The 26,523-nt window shown below is 43.1% G+C and overlaps 2 protein-coding genes across 4 annotated transcripts in view; one reads left to right on the top strand and one right to left on the bottom strand.

Annotated features, from left to right (window-relative positions):
* Nucleotides 1-1,236: 1,236 nt before the first annotated feature.
* On the bottom strand, nucleotides 1,237-6,012 carry CAPZA3 (capping actin protein of muscle Z-line subunit alpha 3). Of its 3 annotated transcripts, none has more exons than XM_081927390.1 (2): nucleotides 5,927-6,012; nucleotides 1,237-2,198 (listed from the first exon to the last, which is right to left on the bottom strand). In XM_081927390.1, exons 1-2 carry the CDS (start codon nucleotides 5,951-5,953, stop codon nucleotides 1,344-1,346), a joined length of 882 nt encoding a protein of 293 aa, XP_081783516.1. In that variant the 5' UTR covers nucleotides 5,954-6,012; the 3' UTR covers nucleotides 1,237-1,343. The 3 variants fall into 3 exon arrangements, with proteins under 3 accessions (XP_081783516.1, XP_081783515.1, XP_081783517.1); XM_081927389.1 differs by having other exon boundaries at nucleotides 5,861-5,968; XM_081927391.1 differs by lacking the exon at nucleotides 5,927-6,012 and adding an exon at nucleotides 5,785-5,920.
* A 1,900-nt stretch (nucleotides 6,013-7,912) lies between these two features.
* Nucleotides 7,913-26,523, top strand: part of LOC309378620 (1-phosphatidylinositol 4,5-bisphosphate phosphodiesterase zeta-1-like) — a 42,353-nt gene continuing 23,742 nt past the window's right edge. The window contains exons 1-5 of the mRNA XM_081927035.1: nucleotides 7,913-8,101; nucleotides 10,365-10,486; nucleotides 12,011-12,242; nucleotides 24,557-24,758; nucleotides 25,777-25,921. Of these exons, the coding sequence (XP_081783161.1) occupies nucleotides 8,089-8,101; nucleotides 10,365-10,486; nucleotides 12,011-12,242; nucleotides 24,557-24,758; nucleotides 25,777-25,921 (714 nt within the window). The 5' untranslated portion in view covers nucleotides 7,913-8,088. The remainder of the gene's footprint in view (nucleotides 8,102-10,364; nucleotides 10,487-12,010; nucleotides 12,243-24,556; nucleotides 24,759-25,776; nucleotides 25,922-26,523) is intronic.

Here is a 26,523-nt window from a genome sequence, read left to right as displayed (position 1 = left end):
CACCACCACCACCACCATTTATTTAGACCCCGCACATCTAACTGGGTTTCCCCAGCTACTCTGGGTTGCTCTCAACAGAAATTAAAGGTAAAGGTACCCCTGACCATTAGGTCCAGTCATGACCAACTCTGGGGTTGCGGGGCTCATCTCGCTTTATTGGGCGAGGGAGCCGGTGTACAGATTCCGGGTCATGTGGCCAGCATGACTAAGCCACTTCTGGTGAACCAGAGCAGTGCACGGAAACACCGTTTACCTTCCCGCCGGAGCGGTACCTATTTATCTACTTGCACTTTGATGTGCTTTTGAACTGCTAGGTTGGCAGGAGCAGGGACAGAGCAACGGAAGCTCACTCCATCGCGGGGATTCGAACCGCCGACCTTCTGATCGGCAAGTCCTAGGCTCTGTGGTTTAACCCACAGCGCCACCAGCGTCCCTCATCAGAAATTAAAAACACGATAAAACGTCAAACATTAAAAGCTTCCCTAAACAGGGCTGCCTTCAGATGTCTTCTAAAAGTCAGTTGTTTATTTCCTTGACATCTGATGGGAGGGCGTTCCACAAGGCAGGCACCACTACTGAGAAGGCCCTCTGCCTGTTTCCCTGTAATTTCGCTTCTCGCAGGGAGAGAACCACCAGAAGGCCCCCAGAGCTGGAGTTCAGTGTCCGGGCAGAACGCTGGGGTGGAGATGCTCCTTCAGATTTATCTCTAGCACCCCTGGACTGGGTCAAAGTCCTCTCCAGAGCTGTCCTTATTTCTTAATCCATTCAATAAATGTAAATTATTTGGTACATAGAGCGGAAATAATGCAAAACCCAGTCAGCTCAAGCAAGCCACTCTGCATCATATGGAAAAGGAGAAAGGGGGGAGCTCTTAGGATGACCAACCATCTAAGTGTATTCAGAAATATGGGAGCAAGAAACGGATCTAGCTCCCTAGTTTTCTCCAAAGAACCTGCCGAGGCTCTTAAACGGTTGGTTGTTTAAAGAGAAATAATATTTTGTGACATACATATGCAGTATAGGGCTTCCCTCTGTTTCGTCGTTCCACTCTTCATCTTCTTTTTCATATTAAAGGACAAAACCTTATTTTGCAACAGATGCTGGTATTTTGCCCAGCACATGAGGAATGAAATGAAATAACTCCTGGCGAGACACTACTGACCTGCGTACTATTCATTCTGCCAAAGGACTCTGCATTCCCATGAACTATCAGGCAATAAATCAAGGGAATCAATGTGAATGTACTCAGCGATTGTTGTTTTATTTGGCCAATATTTCATTCACACAAGACACTTCGGCAAGCATAATGGGACATCACTTCAGGATGCCTTCACCTCTCTCCTCTAACTAGTCAGCAGTTTATCCCAGCTGATGACAGTACGAGTGACTGGGAGCGGTCTGCGCAGTGCTCTCCATATTTTATCCGACAACTTCTGGAGCCTTTCCACCAAATCAGTCTGGAATTTGCTCTCTTCGGCTGCAACTAATTTCACAAACTCTATAGCAAACTGGACACGGCCAGTTATGTATATGGACTCTCTAACATCTTGGCTTGCTGTCCAGTGGAGGTTAGCTTTTTTGAAATAGTGTGCCTGCAGATCAATTTTCCCTGCGACCTGTGCTGTTGGCGGTGCAAAAGCGATAGTCCACTCAGATTTCCAAACGGCATTACAGATATCGTCGTGCCGATGGCCTTCAAGGCAGACCACGAAGAAGGGGTTGCTCCCGATCATTTTTTTGTAGACACGGCAGTCTCCTGAGAGGAAGTGTCTCCTCATGTAGGACTCCAAAATGATGTTGAGTGTTTCCCTCCATAACTCTGCACGATCTTTCCTGACGCTGTGATAAAGCAAAACTTTATCAACTCTTTTGGTCAGGTGATCAAACCTGAAGGAAAGTTTGATCTGTGGATCAAAGAAGCGGTTTCCTCCAAGATCGTTGTAGCGAGTCACGAGAGCATTCTCCCCCTTTACACGCACAGCTGTGAAGTTTTTCCTGGTGTGATTGGCACACACCTGAGCGGCCTCGTACCTCATGAGATGATCGTCATGAGCCAGAATGCGGAGGTCTTCAAAAACATTCCTGTATTCGCCCGGGGGAGCCTGTTGAAGCAAGCTGCAGATGACATTTGTTTTCTCCTCCTCAGATAATTCACATTCATTAGACATCACGGTTTGTCTTTGGAGTGATAAAGCTACCTATGGAATCAAAATGAGAGGAGAGGGAGGGGAGAATAAACACCAGCTCTTTTTAAATGTCTAAAGAAAAATATTGTTTGCTCTTCGGGAGAAAAAAAGAAATCAGCACTAAAATGTTGGCTTAATATCATTGGCAAAATAGTACCAAACGTTTGTGCTCCTGAGCTTTTTCTAATCTTCATCTTCAAAGCTTTATCGAAACATAAACTAGAACCAGCTGAGGGCTTTGGTTTAATACAGAATTTTCAGCCTAAAATAGTCGCTGTGAAAATCAGAGCAATTTGTTCTGAACACAACAACTATGATAATGAAAAGATCTAGAACAGGCATAGGCAAAGTCAGCCCTCCAGATGTTTTGGGACTACAATTCCCTTCATCCCTGGTCCTGTTAGCTAGGGATGATGGGAGTTGTAGTCCCAAAACATCCAGATGTTTTGGGACTACAATTCCCTTCATCCCTGGTCCTGTTAGCTAGGGATGATGGGAGTTGTAGTCCCAAAACATCTGGAGGGCCGAGTTTGCCTTTGCCTGTTCTAGAAGACTGGAATCTACTGCTAAAGTATTAAAAAGTAATGAAATAACTAATATATACATACATACATACATACATACATACATATACTATTAATAGAACATACAAACCATGAAATATATTAAACAGTCATTGCTTTCTACTCACATTGGAGAATATTTGGCTACAAGACTGAATAGGATTTTTGAACTTCCCACCCTGTTCCTAAGGATATCTTACTCAAGCAAGGTGAGGCAGTTCCAGTCTACTATGTCTGATGCCAATTGCAATCACATCCCAACAGTCTACTAACTACAAGTTACTGGGACCAATGCTGCTGTCTCTTTGGTGCTTCAGTGGCATTAATGTTCTGTCTTAAGTGAGCCATTTCATTCTACTCCATCTCATCTTTGGCCTGTCATATATATATATATATGGGCTTATCAGCAATTACACTCTGGGGACTTGCCCACACCAGAGATTTTATGCTTTCCCTTTGTAAAACTGGGTTTACTGCATACGGGTATAATCCAATAATTTGGAAGGAATTAGGTTCCAAGATGCTCCACTCATGGCTGCAGATTATTTGTTTTAGGTGTTTTGGGGTGCTTGGATCAATGATCACTTTCTGCTAATCCCTTTTCCATGTCTGCTACTTCCTTAGTGCTCTCTTTTCAGCCTGTGCTCATAACAGTTTCCAGTGTGCTCCTGAATATATTTGTTTTGATCCCTCACATTTGCACAAAACTAGAAAACTACACAAGCAAACCACATAACAAATTAACAAATTTCTGCACTAGATATTGCACAGCTATCTGAAAAGTGCATGCTGAGAATTGACAGTGGCTTACAATTCTTATACAGTTGGGCTCAGTGCACTCCCTTGTAAAGCTTGAATAGATTTTTAAAATTATCTCATATTTGCACAAAACCAGAAAACTGCAAAAGTGAGTGGTGGAAATTTACAATTGTATGACTGTGTGCTTTTGTACACTTCCTGAGAGGGTTGTTCCCTCTCCCAAGGTGTGTGTGCAGTTATTTGTGTGATTGCCCCATCAGGGACCAACACAAAAGGAAACGCCTATTGGTATGAACAGGAAAGACCAAAGTTGCTCCCAGGACTGGATTTAGGTTTGATGAGGCCCTAAGCTACTGAAGGTAATGGGGCTCTTTATAGGTCCAGCTGTCCTTTGTGAACAACAAATTGTCACAAAGCAAACCAGTGATATTTTAGGGAGCCGGGTAGCAGGCGGGGCCCATTTTTTACATCATAGGAGCCTACACAACACAAAAAACTGTTGCTGTATGTAGGCTTTATCTTATATTTTGGAAATGTATATCCATTTTTTTTTCATTTTTGGGGGGACCCCCAAGAGAGTGGGGCCCTAAGCTATCGCTTGTTTAGCTTATACGTAAATCCGGCACTGGTTGCTCCTCATATGCAAATTCAAATGCATGTGATTTTGGACTACTCCTGTCTAATTCAAATGGAAGGGAAGTGGATCAACCGCTAAATAAAGCTCTCCTGTGGAGAAGCCCTGGATTTTCCCAGTTCTGGGTTGTGTTAGGGTTCAGGAAAGAGATGCATGCAACCACAGTGTAGTGACGCCATCCTATTTGATAGCAGTAGTGTTGCTGCTACGCCATTGCTATTATCGTCTATTGTGCTAGATCCTTAAAACGTTTTAGGCTGTTCTACTGTAACATATTGCTTATGCGGTTTTCACTGTTGTACAGTGCCGTGAAGCATAATTTGACAGATCATTCAACCTGACAGTGAAATTGTAACTACAATGGCTGAATGTAGGTTATCCAGATCTTCTGACCATCTGAATTCAGAGTGGACGCTATAGATCACAATGCTATGTCCACTTAACATTGAACTCAGTGGAACTTCTTTTCCTGCATAAACATGTATAGGTGGAACCTGTGGCCTTCAAATGTTTTTGGATTCCAACTCCATCAGTCCAAGCCAACATAGACATTTGTCAGGGATGATGGGAGTTGCAGTCCAGTAGCACCTGAAGGGCCACAGGTTTCACACTCCTGGAGCATAGGATTGGGCCGGAAACTGGTCAAAGTTTGTTACCTCTTACAAAAGTACTCAAATTTATATAGAAATTGGATTAACAAACCGTTCAGAGGCATCTGCCCCAGGCTGTTCCTATATTGGTGCTCTGCAGCCCTCAAGTTCAAAAGAACTTTGCTCAGCGAACAACTATTAAACAAGTGTTCCCTGATGTGTTTTAAATTTACCTACATGCTCAGGATCATTTAACAGAGATTATACCTTAATTGTTAACTTTTGTTGTGAAGTACATCTAAACCATGTACACCACCCTGAGCCCCTTGGAGGAAAAGGTGGTATACAGTGGTACCTCGGGTTACACACACTTCAGGTTACATACGCTTCAGGTTACAGACTTCGCTAACCCAGAAATAGTAACTCGGGTTAAGAACTTTGCTTCAGGATGAGAACAGAAATTGTGCTCCGGCGGCACAGCAGCAGCAAAGGCCCCATTAGCTAAAGTGGTGCTTCAGGTTAAGAACAGTTTCAGGTTAAGAACGGACCTCCGGAATGAATTAAGTACTTAACCCGAGGTACCACTGTATAAATGTAATAAATAATAATAATAAATAATGAACAGCAAACTTGGGTGCTAACTTATGACAGGTATGTAACTAAAAAGAGGTTACTGAAAAACAACAGGGAGGTATCAGCATCTTTAGGGGAATCCCAAGTTTTTTCAGATGTGGGGAAAATATATATTTAGGGGGAAATATCCTAAGGAGGCAACTCCCTAAAACTTCAACAGCAAAACAAACAAAAAGGATCAACTATATTTAGTTGCCACAGAAGGCTGACTCTTGGTTGAAAAAGAGAAATGGAAACTGCAGCAGGGAGGGAAGGAAATGGAATACCCCAAAAGAAGTCATGGCTGGCTGGAAGACTGAACAGGAGCACTGCACTTCGCAACTTTACATTGCATGTCTCACTTGATTCTGCTTAACCCAACATTTCTCCAAAGAATCCAAGCAGTTCAGCAAATGGAAAAACCAGCCCTGGAAACTGACCAGTGGTTGACTTTTGGACCATAGTCTTATTTTCCACCTGCCCCCTGTATCCAAAAATTGGGAGTAATATTAGTACCATACTGGCAATTGTGCTCAGGTAACAGACTAAATTCTGGGAGAAGGTGGAGTTCACAAGTATTACGTTTTTGTCCTGGTCTGGGTCTTCCATGCAACTATCACCTGATCCTGCCCCGAAAGTCAAAATTTGGCCACCTCTATTGTGATGTCAGCAACACAGAGGTCACAGGGGGAAGCAGCTAGTTTACATAGTCTACAGCACTGTGTTTTATATCACTTTAACCAGGCATAGGCAAACTTGGCCCTCCAGATGTTTTGGGACTACAACTCCCATCATACCTGACCACTGGTCCTGTTAGCTAGGGATGATGGGAGTTGTAGTCCCAAAACATATGGAGGGCCAAGTTTGCCTATGCCTGACTTTAACAGCCATGGAGAATCCTTGGGAACTGTAGTTTGTTAAGGGTCCCTGGAATTCTGTGTCTCTGAGGCAGGAGGGCAACAAAGTTTGCACAGAAAAGTAGATGGAGTATTTTTCTTAGCGCCGAGTTTAAATCCTGTTCCTCCATGGACAACTTAGTGTCTTGAGCAAACTTCGTTATAGTCTGATCTGTAAAATGCTTGGGCTGTTGTGAGGACAAATGCAATAAAGGTAGCAAAGCAATTGGTGTATTTGAATAATAATGATGATGATTATTATCAAGAGCTTTTAATCCTGGCTAAAACCATTTAATTTGCGTCTGGTGAATACAGTGTTCTTACAGTTTATCTGGCAGGATTAGCACTTCATGTGACTTGCTGCCTATTTCACAGGTATCAAAGTGCTTACGAAAATCCTGCTTTTGCAAACTACGTTAGAAGGGTGGCCAAAATTGTAAAGGAATCGGGGCATCTCTCTTTCAAAATGAATACTCTGTATTTCCATGGTAAATCATAATCATACTAGTTTATAAATGTCACAACAAATTAAACAAGGCAAATAAATAGCTGTATTTTAAAGAAAAGAACGCCAGAAAAACATTGTCAGCAGACAGCGTACCAAAAAAAAGATATTGTCATAGAATTTTTCATAGAGGAAAATCTAACAAACATGGAACTTTTCAGCTTGAAGAAGAAAAAAAGACTTGTGGTGAGACATAGTACAGATTTATGAAATTATGCCCTACTTGGAGAAGGGACTGAGAGAAGACTGACTTGTAGGCATAAATATTTGAGAGCCAGTATGGTTTATGCAAGTGGTCTATGTTAGCACTTGTTGGAGGGAAACCTGGTTTCAAATCCTCCACTCAGCTGCAACGCTCGCTAGGTGACCCTGCACAAGAGGCCACTTCTCAGCCTAACATGCATTGAAGGTTTCTTGTGATGATAAAATGGGGTGAAGGGAAGAAGAGAAGTGGAATCTTTTCAAAACGTGCTAAAAATATGAGATCATATCTAGGTTAGCACACATCACATCCTGTGCTTTGGGACTGGAAGCTGGTCTCCTGTGCCCAAGCCTGTGGGCATCACCAGGTTGTATGCAGGAATTGGTTATGGTTGATATTTATTTCCATACCTTTTTTGCTGCCTGCCCCCTCAAAAAAGCAACAACAAAACACACACACACACACACACACACACACACACACACAAAAGATATGTCAATAAAGGGCTACTGAAAGGAGAGAGAAGGGAAACGGGTACTGGAGACAAAATATCAAAATGCAACAAAGATGCAAAAATCAAAGCATCTGAAGGAAAGGCACTCTGCATGTGCTCAGACACCCCCCTCCATGCAATGCATTGTAAGCTCCAGGTTGGCAAAGCGCGAATGGTATACGAGAAAACTGTACAACGTGTCTGTCTGTTTTCTGGCTTGCTTTTCAGCTGCTCCCTGAGGAGGAGACTGACACTTTTGTTTGTATGTGCGCTACAGGGGTGTGTGTGTGTGTGTCCGGAAAGGGCCAAACGTGGGAGAGAAAGAAAACGCAAGCCGCGGCGTTTCGTTGGCAACGGCCTGCGCTGTTATGACGTCGGTGACGTCGAGAGCCGAGTGTGACGCGGCCCATTGTGTGACGTCAGGGAGCTCCCCAGCTGCGCGCCCGTGGGGAGGCACCGCGCCGGCCCCCGCGCCTCCATCGCCTCGCGGACACCGGCGAGGGCGGTCGCGCCTCCGGGCAGGAGCCTGGAAGACCTTCGGGCGGGCGGGTAGGCGGGCTATGCCGCGCTGGGAGCTGCTGAGACCATCGCAGTAAGGAACAGGCGCGAAGAGTAGGCGGAGGAGGCAGGACCACCACCAGCAGCACCATGGAGAATAAATATCCTTCCTTCAGGGGCGCGGGAAGGGAGCCACTTCGCCCACTCCGTCGTGGAATCAGGGGGCGAGAAGCCCCCATGGAGAGATGAGGGAAGAGGTTCTCCTTGGGGTCCTCAGCAGACGCCCCCCAGCATAGGAACCAACTCCTAGGGTCTGAGGTTCCTTTGACACCCCCCCCCCAAAAAAATCTTTGACGGAGCATTATTCAAATAGTGTGCTTCTGCTGCTTCATGTGGTCAATTATGCAGGCTAGGGGTTACCTCCCCCCCCAATATTTTACTCAAGATGGCACCCTGCTCCCCAGATATAAACAGAGAATAAATTCAGTAAGTCCCCAACTTTATGCACATTCAACTTGGGTGCGTTCAGCTTTAGGCACTGAGTAGAATTTTTTAAAAAATTTTTTAAGACTTTGGTGATGCCACCCGCCATTGCACCCAGCATGTCTTTGACGAGACACGATTTTGGCTTTTGGCGCGATCCCTGGGGGTAAGTTGCAGGCTTACTGTAGATCATCATGAGCTTTGCACCCTGCTTCCCAGCTAACCTCTCTTGGAGCACCTGGGAAACATGTCAATCACTCTGTGCATTTTTTCCCCCTTTAAAAAAGAACAAGCATAAATGAACAATTTATGGGAGAACACAAGTAGGATTAGCTGTCCATGCACCCCTGCCATGAGACCTTGAGGCAAGCACCCCCAAATGTTTTGGGACTACAGATGTTTTGGGACTACAACTCCCATCATCCCTAGCTAACAGGACCAGTGGTCAGGGAGGATGGGAATTGTAGTCCCAAAACATCAGGAGGGCCAAGTTTGGGGGTGCCTGCCTGAGGTATGCTGCTCCCTGCTTCCTCAGTAAAGCCCACTCCCTGCTTCCTTCAAACAGATAATGTGCCCCTTCCCCAGAACTTAACCTGTCACAAGCTACCTCCTCCCACACAGGGCATTTAATAAGTTGCCTGGTCAGCAGAATGATAACATAGTATATTAATGTTGAAGACTATGACGGGTACCCAAAGGAGGGTGTTTCCAGTGGGAGAGATTCCACAAGATGCAGTGGAATCCTAGTAGCAGTTCCCTTTAACCTGGTAAATTTTTAGGACCCACGTTTTTTCTGTGATTGTAAAATGTACCGTATTTTTTGCTCTATAAGACTCACTTTTTCCCTCCTAAAAAGTAAGGGGAAATGTGTGTGCGTCTTATGGAGCGAATGCAGGCTGGGCAGCTATCCCAGAAGCCAGAACAGCAAGAGGGATTGCTGCTTTCACTGCACAGCGATCCCTCTTCACTGCGCAGCGATCCCTCTTGCTGTTCTGGCTTCTGAGATTCAGAATATATTTTTTTTCTTGTTTCCCTCCTCCAAAAACTAGGTGCGTCTTGTGGTCTGGTGCATCTTATAGAGCGAAAAATATGGTAAATTGTTTTATACCATTTTTTAACTTGGCATTTGAATTAAGCCACCTTGAGTCCTAGAATGGGAATAAGGTGGAGTAATAACAAGAAGAAGAAGAAGAAGAAGAAGAAGAAGAAGAAGAAGAAGAAGAAGAAGAAGAAGAAGAAGAAGAAGAAGCCACCTACGACTTTAGGGTGAAGGCTAGGTAAATAACCCAATCTCTTTATAAATTTCCAATCACATGCAGGTAAGTGACTCACAAACATCTTCCTCCCACGTTTTCTTTAAACAAAGGGAGAACCAAAGCTGAGGGTTCCTTATCCACAGTTACATTACTAAGATGCAAGTACACAGCAAGCACTTGAGCCCAGTTCCCTTTCGGGGGACAATGCCAGCCACAAAGCAAAGTGACTCTCCAAAATGACCTCCCCTCCTTCGCCAGCTTTCCCTTATTACCACCTTTCTGTTGTAGAGTTCTCTTCTTTCATACACTGAAGTCTCATCTACTTGTACAGAAATGTGTTGTTTCCAGTCTACGGAAAGGTTCCCTGTTTCAACGCACAGGCCACACTATGTTTATAGAAGGGGAGAATTTGTCACCTCTCCCATGAAAGGAACAATTTCCTCTTGCAGGGATCCTTTGCCTGGAATGCTGCTATTCCAGAGACATCTTTAGAACCTGATCCACAACAATGTTTAAATAAAATACTTGGATCTAATTAGTTATACCCCCAGCTCCTGCTTCACAAGTGAGAAAAAAAATGTATAGTGTATAGTGGCTCCTTGCCAACATCAGTCGCTTTTTTAAACTGGAAAAAAAAGAGAGTGCCAAAATTAGCTGGAAAATTCCTTAATTTGCTTTTCTCTACATGGTTCATGGACCTCATCTTTGATGAATTTAGAGATGGCAAGATCAATCTAGATAAGACCTTGAAACTGCTAAATAAGTTTGACGTCAGTTACGACTACGTTCATGTGAAAAAGGTGTTTAAGGTGAGAAAATCATATTTGTATTAAGAATATATAGTAGTATTGGTGGTCAGCGGACCATAGCTGTCTAAGTAAACTTACTACATGCCAACAGGACTTCCAGACTAAAGTTGTATTGTATTGCTTCTAGGCAAGATGCGTTATTACTGTGTAATTAAGGACCTATCTTTTCACCCATGAGCAAGCACCCTTAGTTTTTCTTTCTTTCTTGGGTAGTGTTTCCTTTTCAGAAACCAATTATTGATCATTTGGGATGGGTTGGTAACATCTGTCTCACCTGTTGAACCTGTTGAACCTCGTATAGTTACATGAGAGGTTTGATTCTTCTGTACACTTGCCTTCTAGTGCCCTTAATGGTCTTAGAAACAGAGATGTTTGGAAGCTTAAAAAACTCAATACTGCCTCCCTTTTGATTATGGCTGTTCTTATATTCCAGTGGAGTCTTATATTCCAATGGCTGTGACAGGAGGGTGGAGAGCTGAGAGGAGAGAGGCTTGATCGGATGAGCACTATAACATGAGTTTGAAGTGGATGAATTGGCTGGGCTCCTCTCTCTCTCTCCTTTAATTATTCTGATTAAGCCAGTAATTGGCATATAGGATGGGAGATGAAGAGGTCAAACTGAAGACTTATGCTTCTAGATCTGCTTTTCAGCTATGTGAACGTAACTAAATTAGGTCCCAGATTTTAATTTAAGGTGCAGCATGTAACCTACGGGTACCTACGGGACCGCCTCTCCTGGTATGCCCCGCAAGGGACCTTAAGGTCCACAAATGACAACACTTTAGAGGTCCCAAGTCGCAAGGTGGTTAGATTGGTCTCAACTAGGGCCCAGGGCCTTTTCAGCACTGGCCCCAACTTGGTGGAATGCTCTGTCACAAGAGACTAGGGCCCTGCGGGACTTGACATTTTTCCGCAGGACAGAGCTGCAAGACAGAACTGTTCCACCTGGCCTTTGGTTTGGACTCAGTCTGACCCTTATGTTTCCCTCCCCTTATGGTTTTGATCTATGGGCTACTATGGGATGCATTTTAAATTGTATTTTAACCCATAATTTAAATTGGGTTTTTTCCTTTCTCCCCCCCCCCCCCATTATGTTTTTATTGTAATTTTACTGGTGTTAGCTGCCCTGAGCCCGGCTCTGGCCAGGGAGGGCAGGGTATAAATAAATTATTATTATTATTATTATTATTATTATTATTATTACCTAACAATGCCCATTCCCTTTTCACTTCACTCCCCTACTGGCTTGCCCTCACAATCATGAAGACTCACAGACTGACTCTAGTGAATTAATTTTATAATGAAATGATTTTAGAATGTTGTACTATTTTATTGTTGTTAGCCGCCCTGAGTCCGGCTTCGGCTGGGGAGGGCGGGATATAAATAATTTTTTTTATTTTTATTATTAGTCAGTGTTTCTTAGAAAAGCTTCGAACTATGTCATAGTGCTCATCGTTTTGGTGTGAATACTGCTACATAGTGCTTTATTTATATTTATTGCCAACTCTTCTTTTTTTAACATAGAAAAATGACAAACAGAAGTCTGGACTTATTACCATGGAAGATTTTAGGGCAATTTATCGAACGCTTCTTCACCGACCGGAACTTCACGAACTCTTCAGCAGCTACTCGCCAAACAAAAAAATTCTAACAGTATCAAATCTGTGTGACTTTCTTAGAAAGGAACAGTTTGAACTTGATGTTAATGAAGCAAGAGCTGTGTCACTCATTAATAAGTTTGAACCCATTGACGAAGGTACACTAAAGTTTTAATGTTACAGTTTAATTAGTTTGGAATCATAGCTTTTAGTGTGTTGATAATGATATTGAACATATGAGTAATAATGAGTATGTAGACAGTCGCAATGTAGCCTTTATTTTCCCAAGAGAAAATGTTGTTTTTATGCAGAAAGCTCGTCAGTTTTCTAAATTTATTGTCTGCCTTGGACATTCAGCCAGCTCCAATGATAGCTGACCTGAGATTGTGAGTCATGCACTGTTATGAGCACATCTAATGAAGACCAGGGCTGACCTCTATTTCTGCAGCCACTATCTTTTGGTGGAGAAAGGGGGAGCAGTGGTGGGTGAGGCTTGCCCTCCACATCCAATCATAAGTGCTACCCATGCTTATTGCATCATTCAGGATTCCACGAGAACGGAGTTTCCCAGACCCTTAGCCAGCCTAAATGTTTTGGTGAGGACATCAGAAAAGTAGAGGTTGGGCAGTTTATCTGGTCTGCAGGCCTTTTCACAATCAAACTAAAAACTATTTTTATTTAACCCTGATTTTTGCAGCTTACTTACATTACTTCCATTGCAACTTACTTACATTAAAACAAATTCCTAAGCAAACAACAATTGTTGCTTTTCTTGCCACCACTTTGCAAAAAAAAGGTAAATAATAATAATAATTCAAGAACAACAACCCATTACTATTAGGAATAAGCTACAATAGGAGTGTTCTTATAGTATATAACAAAAGTTTTCTTGTCTTCGAAGCTGCAAAGGTAATGTCCATGTTATAACCCTAAAGAACAAGATCGGCTTTATGTTCACTGTAACATTAACAATTGCTGCCGACCTAAAAACTGATGTTAATGAGATGCACTGCAGTTCTGCTTGAAATTATTGGTCCAAAAGGCCAGCTCTGGGAAATGCAGGCCCATAATTTTTGAGCCCATCTGCAAACTGTGCTAATGATGGTCGTTCTTTAATAAGGAATTTTGCCGACTCAGGTTCCAATTTTAAGTTTTCTAGCTTTTTACAGTTGTCCAAGTGATGTTTTAATATTTTACATAGTGGATTCAAATTGTCCTCATTTCCAGGCTGGGACAAACTCTTGTAAGCTATAGCTATAATTAACCAGTGTACTGTAGCTGTTAGAGTGTTGAGCTAAGACCCAAGAGACCATGGTTCAAATCCTTACGTGGGCATGAAGCTCACTGTGTGTAGCCTTCAGCCAGTTCTTGCTTCTCAGCATAACCTACCTCACAGGGTTGTTGTGCGATGAAATGAGGCAGGTGAAAACTATGCTTACCACCTTGAGCTCCTTGGAGAAAATCTGGGATATAAATGTAATAGCTAACTAGCCTCTCTCCTTGAATATACTTTCTAATTCACGAGTGCTATGGCAAAGGTGCCACCATGTTACCTGTAACAGGAGTTGCTGTTTCAGATTTATTTCCAGCAAAGCAGCTTACAAATGCTTGCTTTGAGGTCACAATGAGACTAGGTAAAGGACCCCTGGACGATTAAGTCCAGTAAAAGTTGACTATGGGGTTGCAGCGTTCATCTCGCTTTCAGGCCAAGGGAGCCAACATTTGTCCACAGACAGTTTTCCAGGTCATGTGGCCAGCATGCTTCTGGCGCAATGGAACACCATGACAGAAACCAGAGAGTACAGAAACACTGTTTACCTTCCTGCCGCAGTGGTACCTATTTATCTACTTGCACTGGTGTCCTTTCAAACTGCTAGGTTAGCAGAAGCTGGGACAGAGCAACAGGAGCTCACCCTGTCGCAGGGATTCAAACTGCCGACCTTCTGATTGGCAAGCCCAAAAGGCTCAGTGGTTTAGACCAGGGGATTTGTATGGTATTTTCCTCAATCAAGGGAAAGCATAACTTAATTTCACCACACCTCTCAGCAGAGCACGTAAACCAACCAACCAACCAACCAACCAACCAAGAGACCATTTGCTTAGCATGCAACGCCTTTAATCCTGCCGCTTCCATTAATTGACTCCTTTTTGGCCTAGCAAGCAGAGACACCTGAATCCCACCTCCCTGCTTTAGCCTTTGCTCTTGATTGGATATATTTAGCCAGAGAGCGGGGAGAGAACAGCAACTCCTATTTAGAGGCAATGTGGTGGCACCTTTAACCTCATTTGTCAGATTAGAAAATTCCGCCTACCTTCTGAGTTTGCGGTTGGTGAATTTAGATACCTCAGAACAAATTGACCTGTCAAGCCTCTTTTCCTCCTTTAAAAAAGTCTCCCTCCTGGATCTTGTAACATGATTTTTTGTGGTAAGCGGATTTCACTGCAGCAGCACCCCCGAAATAATAGCACCTGTACCTGTAAGAAAAAAAGCAGAAATGTTCCTGTATGTATAGATAGATAGATAGATAGATAGATAGGGAGGGCTGAGGAATTTTAGGGAAATCCAGCTCCCCGCCCCCCACCTGGCTAACAGGCATGGAGTCTTCTGCTGTGGTGTTGTTTTTCTGAGAGTGGCAATTAAGTGTAAAGCCTTCAAAACTGCACCTACTGTATTTTCTTATTCATGTTTGTATGAACGCGGATGGTGTTAATTCATCAGATTATGGTGGCAATTTATCACATTCTTCATTGTTGCTTTCTGGAAGAAAGAAAAGCGCAACCTAAAAAAAGAAGAAGGAAAAAATGTACATTTATATTTCTTTATACATAAGCAAAAGATTATTGCTGTTTGTATAACATGAGATCAGTTTGTACAACAGTCTAAGCATTCTCCTATTTTCTTAGACTATGTGAATAATTGTTTGTATTGCTTCTGCTTTATTATTGTCTGTAGTTCTTTTTGCATTATTCTTATATTCTTTGGATAGTCTTAAAATAGATAAGTTGTTTATAATTTGAATAAACCAGGACTAATTTGTATGCATCATGTGAGTAAATGTTCCGTTCAGATACTAAGTGAGATCATGCATGTGTTGTTTCAGTTAATGATAAATGATGAAGATAACCTTATTTGGACTGTTCTTCCTACATTAGCCTGCTGACTGATAATTTTACCTTTTAGAATCTGTTTAGATTGTAACAAATGCAACTTGATAAAACACTGGAAACAAAAGCACAAAACAGCTAAATGTTGGTTGATGGGATTTAGCTAAATAGTCTACTAATCTTGTATGAAATACATTTGATGTCTTGCCTTGTATAATGAGTGCATTAAACAATTTCTCTGTTACAATTCTCAGCTTTTAAAATATTAGTTTATAGTGTTCTAGTTACAGCATAACTTTATCATGTGATTTTCAAAAAGCAACACTGCCCACAAATAAACACATTTTTAACGCTCTGAATTTCTTACCTCTTCATTGTTGAAGACCTCATTAATTGGGATGGCATTTGTGCATTTACAGCACTTTGAGGAATAGTGGGCGAGTTTGTTTTTGCAAAACAGCACAAACAGATATTGCACTGAATATTGCTTACCTGAGTTGCTAAACTGGTAACAGTTATATTAGAGGAGATTTCTTCTGTTCTTCAACTCATTTTAAAGACAGGAAATGCATTTTTCTAGGTTTCTCTTTTTTATATCAACACCGGTAACATTCTATAAATCCTTTGTGGTGTAACATACGCACAACTCCACAGTCATCCAGTAATGTCCCCACTTGAAACTATTCAGTACTACTAGCAACATGATCATGGAGGGATATTTGAAGTCTCTGCACATGTTCCAACTAGTCAATATCCTTCTTAAACTGTGGTACCCAGAACTGGACGCATTAGTGTAGGTCTTATTTAATGGAACTTTCTCCTGGATGAGTGTACATAGGTTTGCGTGGCAAGTACCCTCCCCCATGTGAAATGAAGACACTGGACACATTATTTAAGGTTAATGGGCATAAAAAGGCCACAACCTTATTGATTACAAAATTGAAAGGTATTGGCCTTAGGCATTGGCTCCTATCGACTACCCGGTACGGAGACCGGGAAGGGTTATCCACAAGCCGTGGGAGTCCTGTTGGAGTACGCCAACTAGGATCCCACGGGTGTCACCGCTCTGGGGTGTGCCGGCGGCCCTTACCTCCCTAGGTTTCAGACAAGGCAACGCCCCCCGGAGTCCTCTACCGGACTACCCTTTCCATTGGGGGAAGGTGATGGCGCTTCCTTCCCCCCATTCATTTGCATAACAATTAACCCCTGCCAATGCCTAACCGCCACTCGAGCAAAGCTCGCCACCCTTCTCGCGGGGGCAAAGGGCCAGCCCCCGCGAGCATGGGAGGGAGGCATTAGCCCGCAACCCCCTCTCCTCCCAAGTCAGAAATGGCTTTGCTGCCTAAGAGATTCGTTCTCTGTAGCAGGCGTGGGGAACTTGTGTCCCTCCAAATCTTGCTGGGCTGTTGTAGCTCCTATCATTCTTGGCTGTGCTGGTTGGGGGGTTGATGGAAGCTGAATTCCAACAACATCTGAAGGGCCAGAGGTTTCTTTCCCCTACTCTATAATAATATCTAATTGGCTTGCAGCATTCCTACGCACATTGACTTAGGAGGAAGACCCACTGAACACACTGTGACTTAATTCAGACCACACATACCTAGGATTGAATTGTAGGGCAGCTGATTTGCATGGGATTGAAGCCTCAGGCCTTAAAACCTTGTTTTGATGTTTGCTTGAAACATTTTAAGTAGAAAAGATCATTTCAGAACTGCATAGTATCCCAGGTGCAAAATTCCCTATTCATGTGATATTATTACACTGCGCAGAACTTGAAAATCATCTTTTTTGGTTTTCTGGGGCAGTTTTTGTTTTGTTTTGTTTTTTTGCGTGAATGCTAATCCAGGTTCAGAGATTAGAATCATGATTACCTTGGGGATTAGGAAGTAGCTACTTTCCGCCTTGTGCTGAGAAGACACATATTTTTCCTTCTGTCTCAAAAGCAGTTTTGATAACAGCAGCACACCAAAGGCTAGAACGGTCTCTACCGTGAGAAAGAGCCCTGTGGAATACATAGGTTGCTGACCTCCGATGTTCAAAAACTCTAATGAGTTTAACTTGAACTGTCTTTTCCCCACCCTTTAACAGGATGACTTGAGGGATCTAAATTGTTATTGTTCGGTACCCTTTGGTACACTGCAGTTGTGCTTTCAAGCTTTGTCAGTGCGAAAGGTGATAAAATATCAAAGTGCTCAAAAATGTATTTTTATTCATTCCCCCCCCCCCCATCTAGTTTGATCAGTGTGCTGACAATGAGACAGCCTTACCTAACCTGGCTGGTGCTCTCTAGGTGCTTTGGATTTCAGATCCCATCAGCTTCAGGCCCCATTCCGGCTGCAACTGGTAGGCATCCCAGTTCAAAATATCTGGGTGGCACACTGCTCTAAGAGGATGGGTCCTCATCCTGATGAGCTTCCAGTCTAAAATTCAGCAAAGAGGAAGAAAGGAGGAAGAGGCAAGGATGCAGAAGGGGAAAAAAATGCAATTGTTTCAATTGCATGTGCTCAGCCTTGGTTATAGGCTTAGTAATAATAATAATAATAATAATAATAATAATAATAATAATAATAATAATAATAATTTATTTATACCCCACCCATCTGGCTGGGTTTCCCCAGCCACACTGGGTGGCTTCCAACAAAACACTAAAATACGATAACCTATTACACGTTAAAAGCGTCCCTAAACAGGGCTGCCTTCAGATGTCTTCTAAAAGTTTGGTAGTTATTTTTCTATTTGACATCTGGTGGGAGGGCGTCCCACAGGGTGGGTACCACTACCGAGAAGGCCCTCTGTCTGGTTCCCTGTAACTTTGCTTCTTGTAGCGAGGGAACCACCAGAAGGCCCTTGGTGCTGGACCTTAGTGTCCGCGCAGAACGATGGAGGTGGAGATGCTCCTTCAGGTATACTGGCCTGAGGCCGTTTAGGGTTTTAAAGGTCAGCACCAACACTTTGAATTGCACTCGGAAATGTACTGGGAGCCAGTGTAGTTGCTAGATACAATTGAAATCTATTATCACCCCCCAGGAAATAATCATTCAAGCCCAATGATCATGTGGCCCCCTCACAGTGCTCTCTGGCCCTTGGGACTCTCTTCAGACTCTGTCTCCACCCCAGGCCACACCTCTGACTGGTCCTGCTCTCCACCTTCCTCAAGTATTTTTACCTAGTTGACTGTTTCTACAAGCTGTGATAATGCCTCTTGCTTGCTTGGATTAAGTGTATGTTTGTGTGTGTATGCATAGTAACCTCTAGTATTTGCATGAGTATAGCCTACTGTACAAGGTAAGAGTCACATCTATTTGCTCTGCCGACTGGTCACACCCGACAATGGCATGTGCCCCCCCCCAAAGGTTGCAAATGAAGTAACATGGCATTCAGGCTGAAAAAAGATTCCCCATCTCCTGATACAGAAGAGAAGTTTCTTGAGCAGGCACTAGAACAACATCAAGTAGGCCGTAGTCCTTCTGTTGCTTGAAGGACGGAAAACACCACTCCATTGAATCTCTGACTCCACCTTGGAGTGCTGTCGAAGAAAGGACCATTGTCCTCAGCTGAAAGGTGTTTCTGTCCCAGCCCCTAGTTGCTGAAGAACAAAGATTTGAAGGAGGATTCTTTCTAAACATAGCTGTCAAGCATCCCTTATTTGGCGGGACAGTCCCTTATCCCAGCGCCATGTCCCGCTGCTGTCCCTTATTGATGAGGCTTCATTTGGCTGCTGGCTGGGCTTTCTACCTTTGGCTTGGAGGGGCTCAGAAGTTGAACATACCTGTGCCCGGAAAATCCCTTATGTTGGCTGCTGATCCCTTATTTTCGAGGCTGCTAGTCCCCTATTTTCAAATCTGTAAGTTGACAGCTATGTTTCTAAAGGCTTTGATGTTTAGATTACTGCGGGACATGTGCGCATTGCTAGTTTAAGGCACCTCAGGAAATACACAAAGTCAATCCAAAACAGAGCTACAAAAAGGCAAGTGCTCTAACTCCCAAAGCTATAAATGTTGACCCGACACTGATCCTTGTTATCCTATATGTAGGAATGGGGCACAACTTAGTTCAGTAAGTGTTCCCGCAGTCTCTCACTAGTCCTAGTTGGTGGAACTCTCTGTTCCCTTCTTATTTGGCACCTCCTAGATCTGGGTGACAGGGGAGGTGTCTATGCTGCCTGAAAGGTGGCAGAGACCGGCAAAACATTCCCACCTGGAAAGGCAGAGCTGCTCCCAGTGTCTGGTGGTGCTGGGGTGGGTGGTGCGCCCAGCACTATGAAAGTGTCAGTCAGAGGCTCCAACAGCTGTGGAGAGGCAGGTGGGGGGACACAGAGGGAGATGGGGCTTGAAGCTCTTGTTGCAGAGATGGATGAGATGAGATCATAGGTTGATGGAACCCCACACCAGATCCTCACTATCAGGCTGCCCCACACCTGGGAGAGACTCCTACATCCCATGGGAGCCCTCCCGTGGGTCCTCCATTGGCCTGATTTGGCCAGCCCACGGCAGTTTCTGAGGGAACACTTCGACCACACCAAGGTCCCCCACTACTGACTGACATATATGCAATAACCAGACACCTAAGTTTCTAGAGTGTATCCAGCATTGATATGTGTCTGCTCCCCCCTCTCCCATTATTGGATTTGTACGGACATTGTGTTTGTTACATATAATTATTTGAGCATTGGGTTTTCTCCTGTGCTTCGGTGAACAGTGATTCTGAGGAGGTCTACAACCCAGTGCCCCCTCAGAAACACCTTTATATGATCACAATGGCTGTTTCCTGAATGATGTTGTTGTTTAGTTGTTTAGTCGTGTCCGACTCTTCGTGACCCAATGGACCAGAGCACTCCAGGCACTCCTCTCTTCCACTGCCTCCCGCAGTTTGGTCAAACTCATGCTGGTAGCTTCGAGAACACTGTCCAACCATCTCGTCCTCTGTTGTCCCCTTCTCCTTGTGCCCTCCATCTTTCCCAACATCAGGGTCTTTTCCAGGGAGTCTTCTCTTCTCATGAGGTGGCCAAAGTATTGGAGCCTCAGCTTCAGGATCCGTCCTTCCAGTAAGCACTCAGGGGTGATTTCCTTCAGAATGGAGAGGTTTGATCTTCTTGCAGTCCATGGGACTCTCAAGAGTCTCCTCCAGCACCAGAATTCAAAAGCATCAATTCTTCGGCATCCATGGACAAAGAAAACAGGCTTCTTGAATAGAACATCCCCCTCATGTCTCTTTGTTGCTTGATATATAGTAAGAGTAAGTAGGTTTGTCCTTCAAAGAAAAAAAATCCCACAGAATGCTCCCCAAATTCTAGTATACCTGTATACTAACTGTTTGGATCCTGAGCTTATTGTGACTCCCAGACTCTAGTTAACTGCTTTCTATTTGTCTAATAGTGTTAGAAGCAATTCCCTTTCCTCTGTGTTTGAGTGATATTTATCGTTTAAATAAATCATTGCAATTGGTGTAGTGGGCGGAACCCTGGATAATAGCCTTGAACACTCATAGCTCCATATGACATGTGCTATTATTATTGCTTACTTTTATAGCACCAAAAATATACTAAGCTCTTTACAAAAGGGTCGGATAAACAGGTCCCTGCCTAAAGCAGCTTCAATAGACATGAATCATAAAAGAATTTGTGTGGGGCACAGGGGTGGAAAGGAGGGAGCGGGAATCATAAAAATAATAGCACATTTAATACAGTGAAAAGCACAGTTTGGGTTACAAAAAAGTAGTTTTATCATTAAGCTTTGCAATATAGGGAGTCAACAAAGAGGAAAGGACACACACATCAGTGAACTGCCTGATCCTAATCATAGTTACATGGAAGAATGGCCCACTGATTTCAATGGGGTTTCTTTCCAAGCAAGTATGTTTAATATTGATGTCTTAGGTACCTTGGGTTAAGAACTTAATTCGTTCTGGAGGTCTGTTCTTAACCTGAAACTGTTCTTAACCTGAAGCACCACTTTAGCTAATGGAGCCTCCTGCTGCCGCCGCACCGCCGGATAACGATTTCTGTTCTCATCCTGAAGCAAAGTTCTTAACCTGAGGTACTATTTCTGGGTTAGCGGAGTCTGTAACCTGAAGCGTATGTAACCCGAGGTACCACTGTATTCCTGATTTTTAGTAGAGTGTGATGCAACACTGTCATAACCACCTTCACATGTGAGTTATGCGGCAAAAGGATACAAGTTGAAGCATCTACGATATATTTCAAAAAGTTGTTTGTATGTTTGCTAGGCATTTGTACACCTCTTAAGATATCAGTATCAAATTATTGTTCCCGAGGTCAAGGAGGAGGTTTTCATCTGTTCCTGGATACAGTTGGGTGCCATTTTGGATCCTGAAGGCAGACTGAACCTTTCAAAACTGCACTGATTTTGACCAAAATTTGCATGGTGGTTCTTGAGATAAAGCTGCAGGGTTTTGACTACAGCTGGACACAATTTTGAATCAAGATTGTGCCCTGAACCTTTCAAAACTGCACAGATTTTAACCACTGATTTCAAAGCTGCAATGATTTTTCTGGTTTCTTAGAATTCCTGAGCAACGCCGGGCACAAGACTGCTAGTTTCTTTATAAAAGAAAGTGATGGAGGTGCCAAATCGGCTCAGGGGAGTAAAGCGGGGGTGGGGGACCTGTTGGATGCCAACTCCCATCAGCCCCTGCCAGGATGGTCAATGATCAGGGATGATGGGAGGTGTAGTCTAGCTACATCTGGAAGGCCACAGGTTCCCCATCCCTGAAGTATAGAGTAAAAAGCTGGAGATATTTGACAAAAGAAGAGTTCTTATGCATACAAAGAGAAGAGAGGAAGATAAATAAAATGCCCAGACTGGAATGAGACAAGAAATCACCAAGAAAAGGTAAGATCCAAACGTATTGAGAGACTTAATGGTAAGTATGAAAACTGGTAGCGTATATAAAGAAACTGAGCTGAAATGGAAGTTTAGGAAAAGAGTCACGGGGAGGAGAAGTTTCAGCTGTGAGTATTCTGAAGATTTGTAATGGATAGATAGAAAATAATAGTTTATTAAGAGTGGATAGATAATAATAGCTTATTAAGAGTGTATGCATAACAAATGAATAAATAATATTGCTTTTGCGCATTAGCAAAGAAGTTGGGTTTCTGCGAAAGTTTTAAGATGAGGGGAAAGACCAGAAAACATAGCATTAATACAATTTAGTTATAAGAAATCCAATTGAAAAGGCTTTTATTTTTGTAATGGAAATAGGACAAAAATTGTGTCATCGGTTTCTAAGCAGCGATATGACAAGTACATGGTAGCAGTATTAACCTGGTGTAGACTTCAAGGATTGCATTAATACAGCAGTGACTTTCATATGTTCTTTTTTACAACAATCCTTTATATGTTCAGTGGTTTGCCAAGAAACCTCCTCATGTATTAGAAACAGAATTGGCTAATCCTTGTTTGTGGAGGATTCTGGGGCATATTGCAGCATGTTTATCAGTTCATTCTTGGTGCTAAGGTCAGACCAGTAGAGTCACATCTAGAGATGTGGGATAAATTTGCTTCAGTTTACATTTAAATATACCTAATAACAAACTTTCCAAAACAACACACAAACCAGAACATCCTTCAAAATTCACACTTTCTGATTTTTGCAATGCACTTCTCCAGCCATGTAATGTGTAAAAAATAATAATAATACATACACTTGGATAACACGTGCATGAAAATGCACGTATTAGCAAAATATAACATACAAATATGTGTTACGTTCGGGGAAATGGCTTTGCAAAAATGCGTGCGTTAGGCAAAATTGCAAATGTGTATGTTAGGAAAAATATGCATTAAAAGGCTGGTGAATTTTCCTCTTTTTTTTGAAAACTAAGATAAAATTGCAAACTGATGTGGAAATGTGGAGAATTGAGCTTAAGACTGATACAATGAGAAAGTGAAAGAAACTGAACTTGACATATGGGTCTCTCTCTAAGCACACGGTCAATCTGTGTGGAAGCACCCTGGAACAGGAATGAACAGACTTTGGTTGGGGAATCTGCTCTGGTTTTGACTTGAACCTACCTGAGCCACATGCAAAATGGCAGCTCAAGGGGTGGAGCTAACTGCTTACTGAATCCCATGTGCCATTACACTGAGTGGGTGCGTGGGGCTTAACTTCCCATAATGTTAAGTGCACAGGGTGTAAATTCATCTGCATTTAGTATTATTTTAACACTCTGTGCTAGGAGGGGAGGGAGAGATTTTAATTAAGACTGCAGAGTGGAGAGAGAGAGGGTAGGCTTAACCCTTGCCTTCCCAGCTGCGATCCTCTCAGAAATGGACCCTAATCTTGCCCCAGAGGTTAGAAAAAGCTCCCATTGGGACAACTGGACTAATCGGCAGGCCAAAGATTTTCATCGGGTGGGAAGGGCTAAACTTCTCTTTCCTGAATTCTGTGTTCCTGATCAGAGACCTCCCCATGCTTAGTATTAAAAGGTAAAGGTACCCCTGCCCATATGGGCCAGTCGTGTCTGACTCTGGGGTTGTGCGCCCATCTCGCTTAAGAGGCCGGGGGCCAGCGCTGTCCGGAGACACTTCCGGGTCACGTGGCCAGTGTGACGAAGCTGCTCTGGTGAGCCTGCACCAGCGCAGCACACGGAAACGCTATTTACCTTCCCGTTATAAAGCGGTACTTATTTATTTACTTGCACTTAAGAGTGCTTTCGAACTGCTAGGTGGGCAGGAGCTGGGACCGAACGATGGGAGCTCACCCTGCCGCGGGGATTTAATATAGGAAAAACTCTCTGCTGCACATCTAAATGCAGCGTGTTGAAATTAGGCTCTCCGTTGACCTGCATGTACTGATACAAATCTTAAACCTGAGTCAAATCGAGGATTCTTTTTGCTGCTGGTAATCATAAGCAACTGGGAACCACTACACTCAAATGTACCAAGTGCTTCCCTCTGGCTTAGCAGTGCAAGATTAGTCAAGGTGATCAAAACATTTTTCAAGTGGGGCAGAGCCGCTGATCTGCCATGACTGATTTCCTCATCTTCTGATGTGCTTCTGGACGAACCACCAGGTTCCCCCAGAATGAACGCTACAATAGCAGAGCGTATTATGACTAAGCACAAGAACTAACATGGCTAAGGTCTAGTTCCTGGCTTGTGCACATTACACTTGCTTCTGGTGATTGTTGTGTCATTAAATAAAGGCACAAATAAGCATTCAGCTTATTATTATGCATGTTCAGCTTCAGATCATAGCCAAGCACCAGGTGAAATTCAGGGGCACACATTCATAGTGTGAGTATTTCCAACCTCTGTTTAATTCCAGCATTAAAAAACAACAACACGGCGGAGGTATCTGAGCAATTTTAATTTTAACCCGCCCCCCCTTAATGTTCCCACTTTAGCAAGAAGCCAAAGGGAGATGACCTTCGAAGGCTTTATACGGTACATGCTTTCGGAAGAGTGCAGCATCTTTAAACAAAAGCACCGGACGGTTTACCAAGATATGAACTTCCCATTGTGTGACTACTTTATATCATCGTCACACAATACCTACCTGATACAAGACCAGCTTGTAGGCCCAAGTCACCTGTGGGGCTACGCCAAGTATGTACATTTATTTGTGGGGTAGGGCAGGGGAGAGGTGAGGCCAGTAGGGTGTGGAGTAGCAAAACTGTGCGGAAGTGTGTTGTGTTTCCTAATGGTGTTCTTTCTCCATATTTAAAATAAACACAAAATGTTTGCAGCCGTTGAAGAAAAAATAACTTGGAAAAATACCTATGGGTTGTATTATTGTGCTCATTGAATTATTTCTGCTCAGACAATGGAACGTCTGTTACTTCCCCCAACAAATCTGCCCTGGAGAGTTGGTGGGATTGAGGGGTTACAAAGGAGGAAAGTTCCATTGCATGTATGGACATCATCCTGCTGGTGCAATAATGACTTCATTGGAAGCAAGCCTGTGGCTGAGCTAGAACTGAAATAGGGGTGGAATATAGATGCATATAGCAACTGCTTCGAAAATGCTTTTTTTTAAAATAAAAAAAGGAATTTAAAAATACACTGCATTTTCCATAAGGCTGGCCATTGCCATCTAATGTCACACTGTATGTTGCTTTTAAAACACACTTAAGTTTTATTTGCAGCTGTATAGGACAATGGCAGAATTATTCTTTTGTTCTGATTTAGTGCTTTCTGAACTTTGGGACTCTTCTGAACCTCTTTTGGCGTCCCACCCAGTGCTTACAGTGTGCCCTATGGGTCCAATTTAGAACTGTAAATAAGACTGTGGCTCTCTAATATTTTCATATCTCTATGGGAGTGCAAACTGCTTCGGAGAAGATCTGTTTTCTTAAAAACTGCGGATCATCAAAATGTGTGCTACCCTATCTGAGCTTCTAGCAGAGTGCAACTCCATAGCTAAACAAGCATTATTTGGAAAGCAGAAAGCAATATGAGTGCTGATGAATGGGACACAGATCTTTTTATTGTCTTCTTCTTCTTCTTCTTCTTCTTCTTCTTCTTCTTCTTCTTCTTCTTCTTCTTCTTCTCCTTCTCCTTCTCCTTCTCCTTCTCCTTCTCCTTCTCCTTCTCCTCCTCCTCCTCCTCCTTCTTCAATTCAAAGTTCTCTGAAGAAGGGATGCCGCTGTGTTGAAATTGATTGTTGGGATGGTCCAAATAATGAGCCTGTGGTTTATCATGGACATACCTTGACGAGCAAAATTACCTTCAAGAATGTCATCGATGTGGTCCACAAGCATGCTTTTGAGGTAGGTGCATGTAGTTGGTCAAAAGCTCTGAAAAATGTCCACAGGGCACCGTAGGGTACCTACTTGTCTCACAGCAGTATCAAATGACTCTGAGGGTGGGTGGTCTGCCGACCTATGAGAGCCTTATACGATGTTGTCAGCTGATCTACAGAAAGCATAAAACAGATTTTAGATGTGACACATAGCAGGGCTGGATAACAGAAACAAAAATACAGTGGTACCTTGGTTTACGAACTTAATCCATCCGGAGGTCCGTTCTTAAACCAAAGCATTCTTAAACCAAGGCGTGCTTTCCCATAGTAGTGGGGGACTCAGTTTGCAAATAGAACACACTCAACAGGAAGCGGAACATGTTTTGCTTCCAAGGCAAAGTTCACAAACCAAAACACCTACTTCTGGGTTTGCAGCGTTCTTAATCCAAATTGTACATAAACTAAGCTGTTCTTAAACCAAGGTTCCACTGTAATTCCTTTGTGAAAATTACTGTGGGCAGAACAGCACAGTTGCTGTGCAGTGAGGAAAACCTTGATACGTTTCGAGAACGGCTGCTCCTCGTAACAATTTGGGCCGCATTTGTGTGACTGCTGTTTATTTATTTGCTT

Source organism: Podarcis melisellensis, assembly GCF_964234715.1.
Source record: "Podarcis melisellensis genome assembly, chromosome: 10".
Classification (NCBI taxonomy): domain Eukaryota; kingdom Metazoa; phylum Chordata; class Lepidosauria; order Squamata; family Lacertidae; genus Podarcis; species Podarcis melisellensis.
Note: the sequence above shows the minus strand (reverse complement) of the source record. Positions and strands in the feature narration are given on the sequence as shown.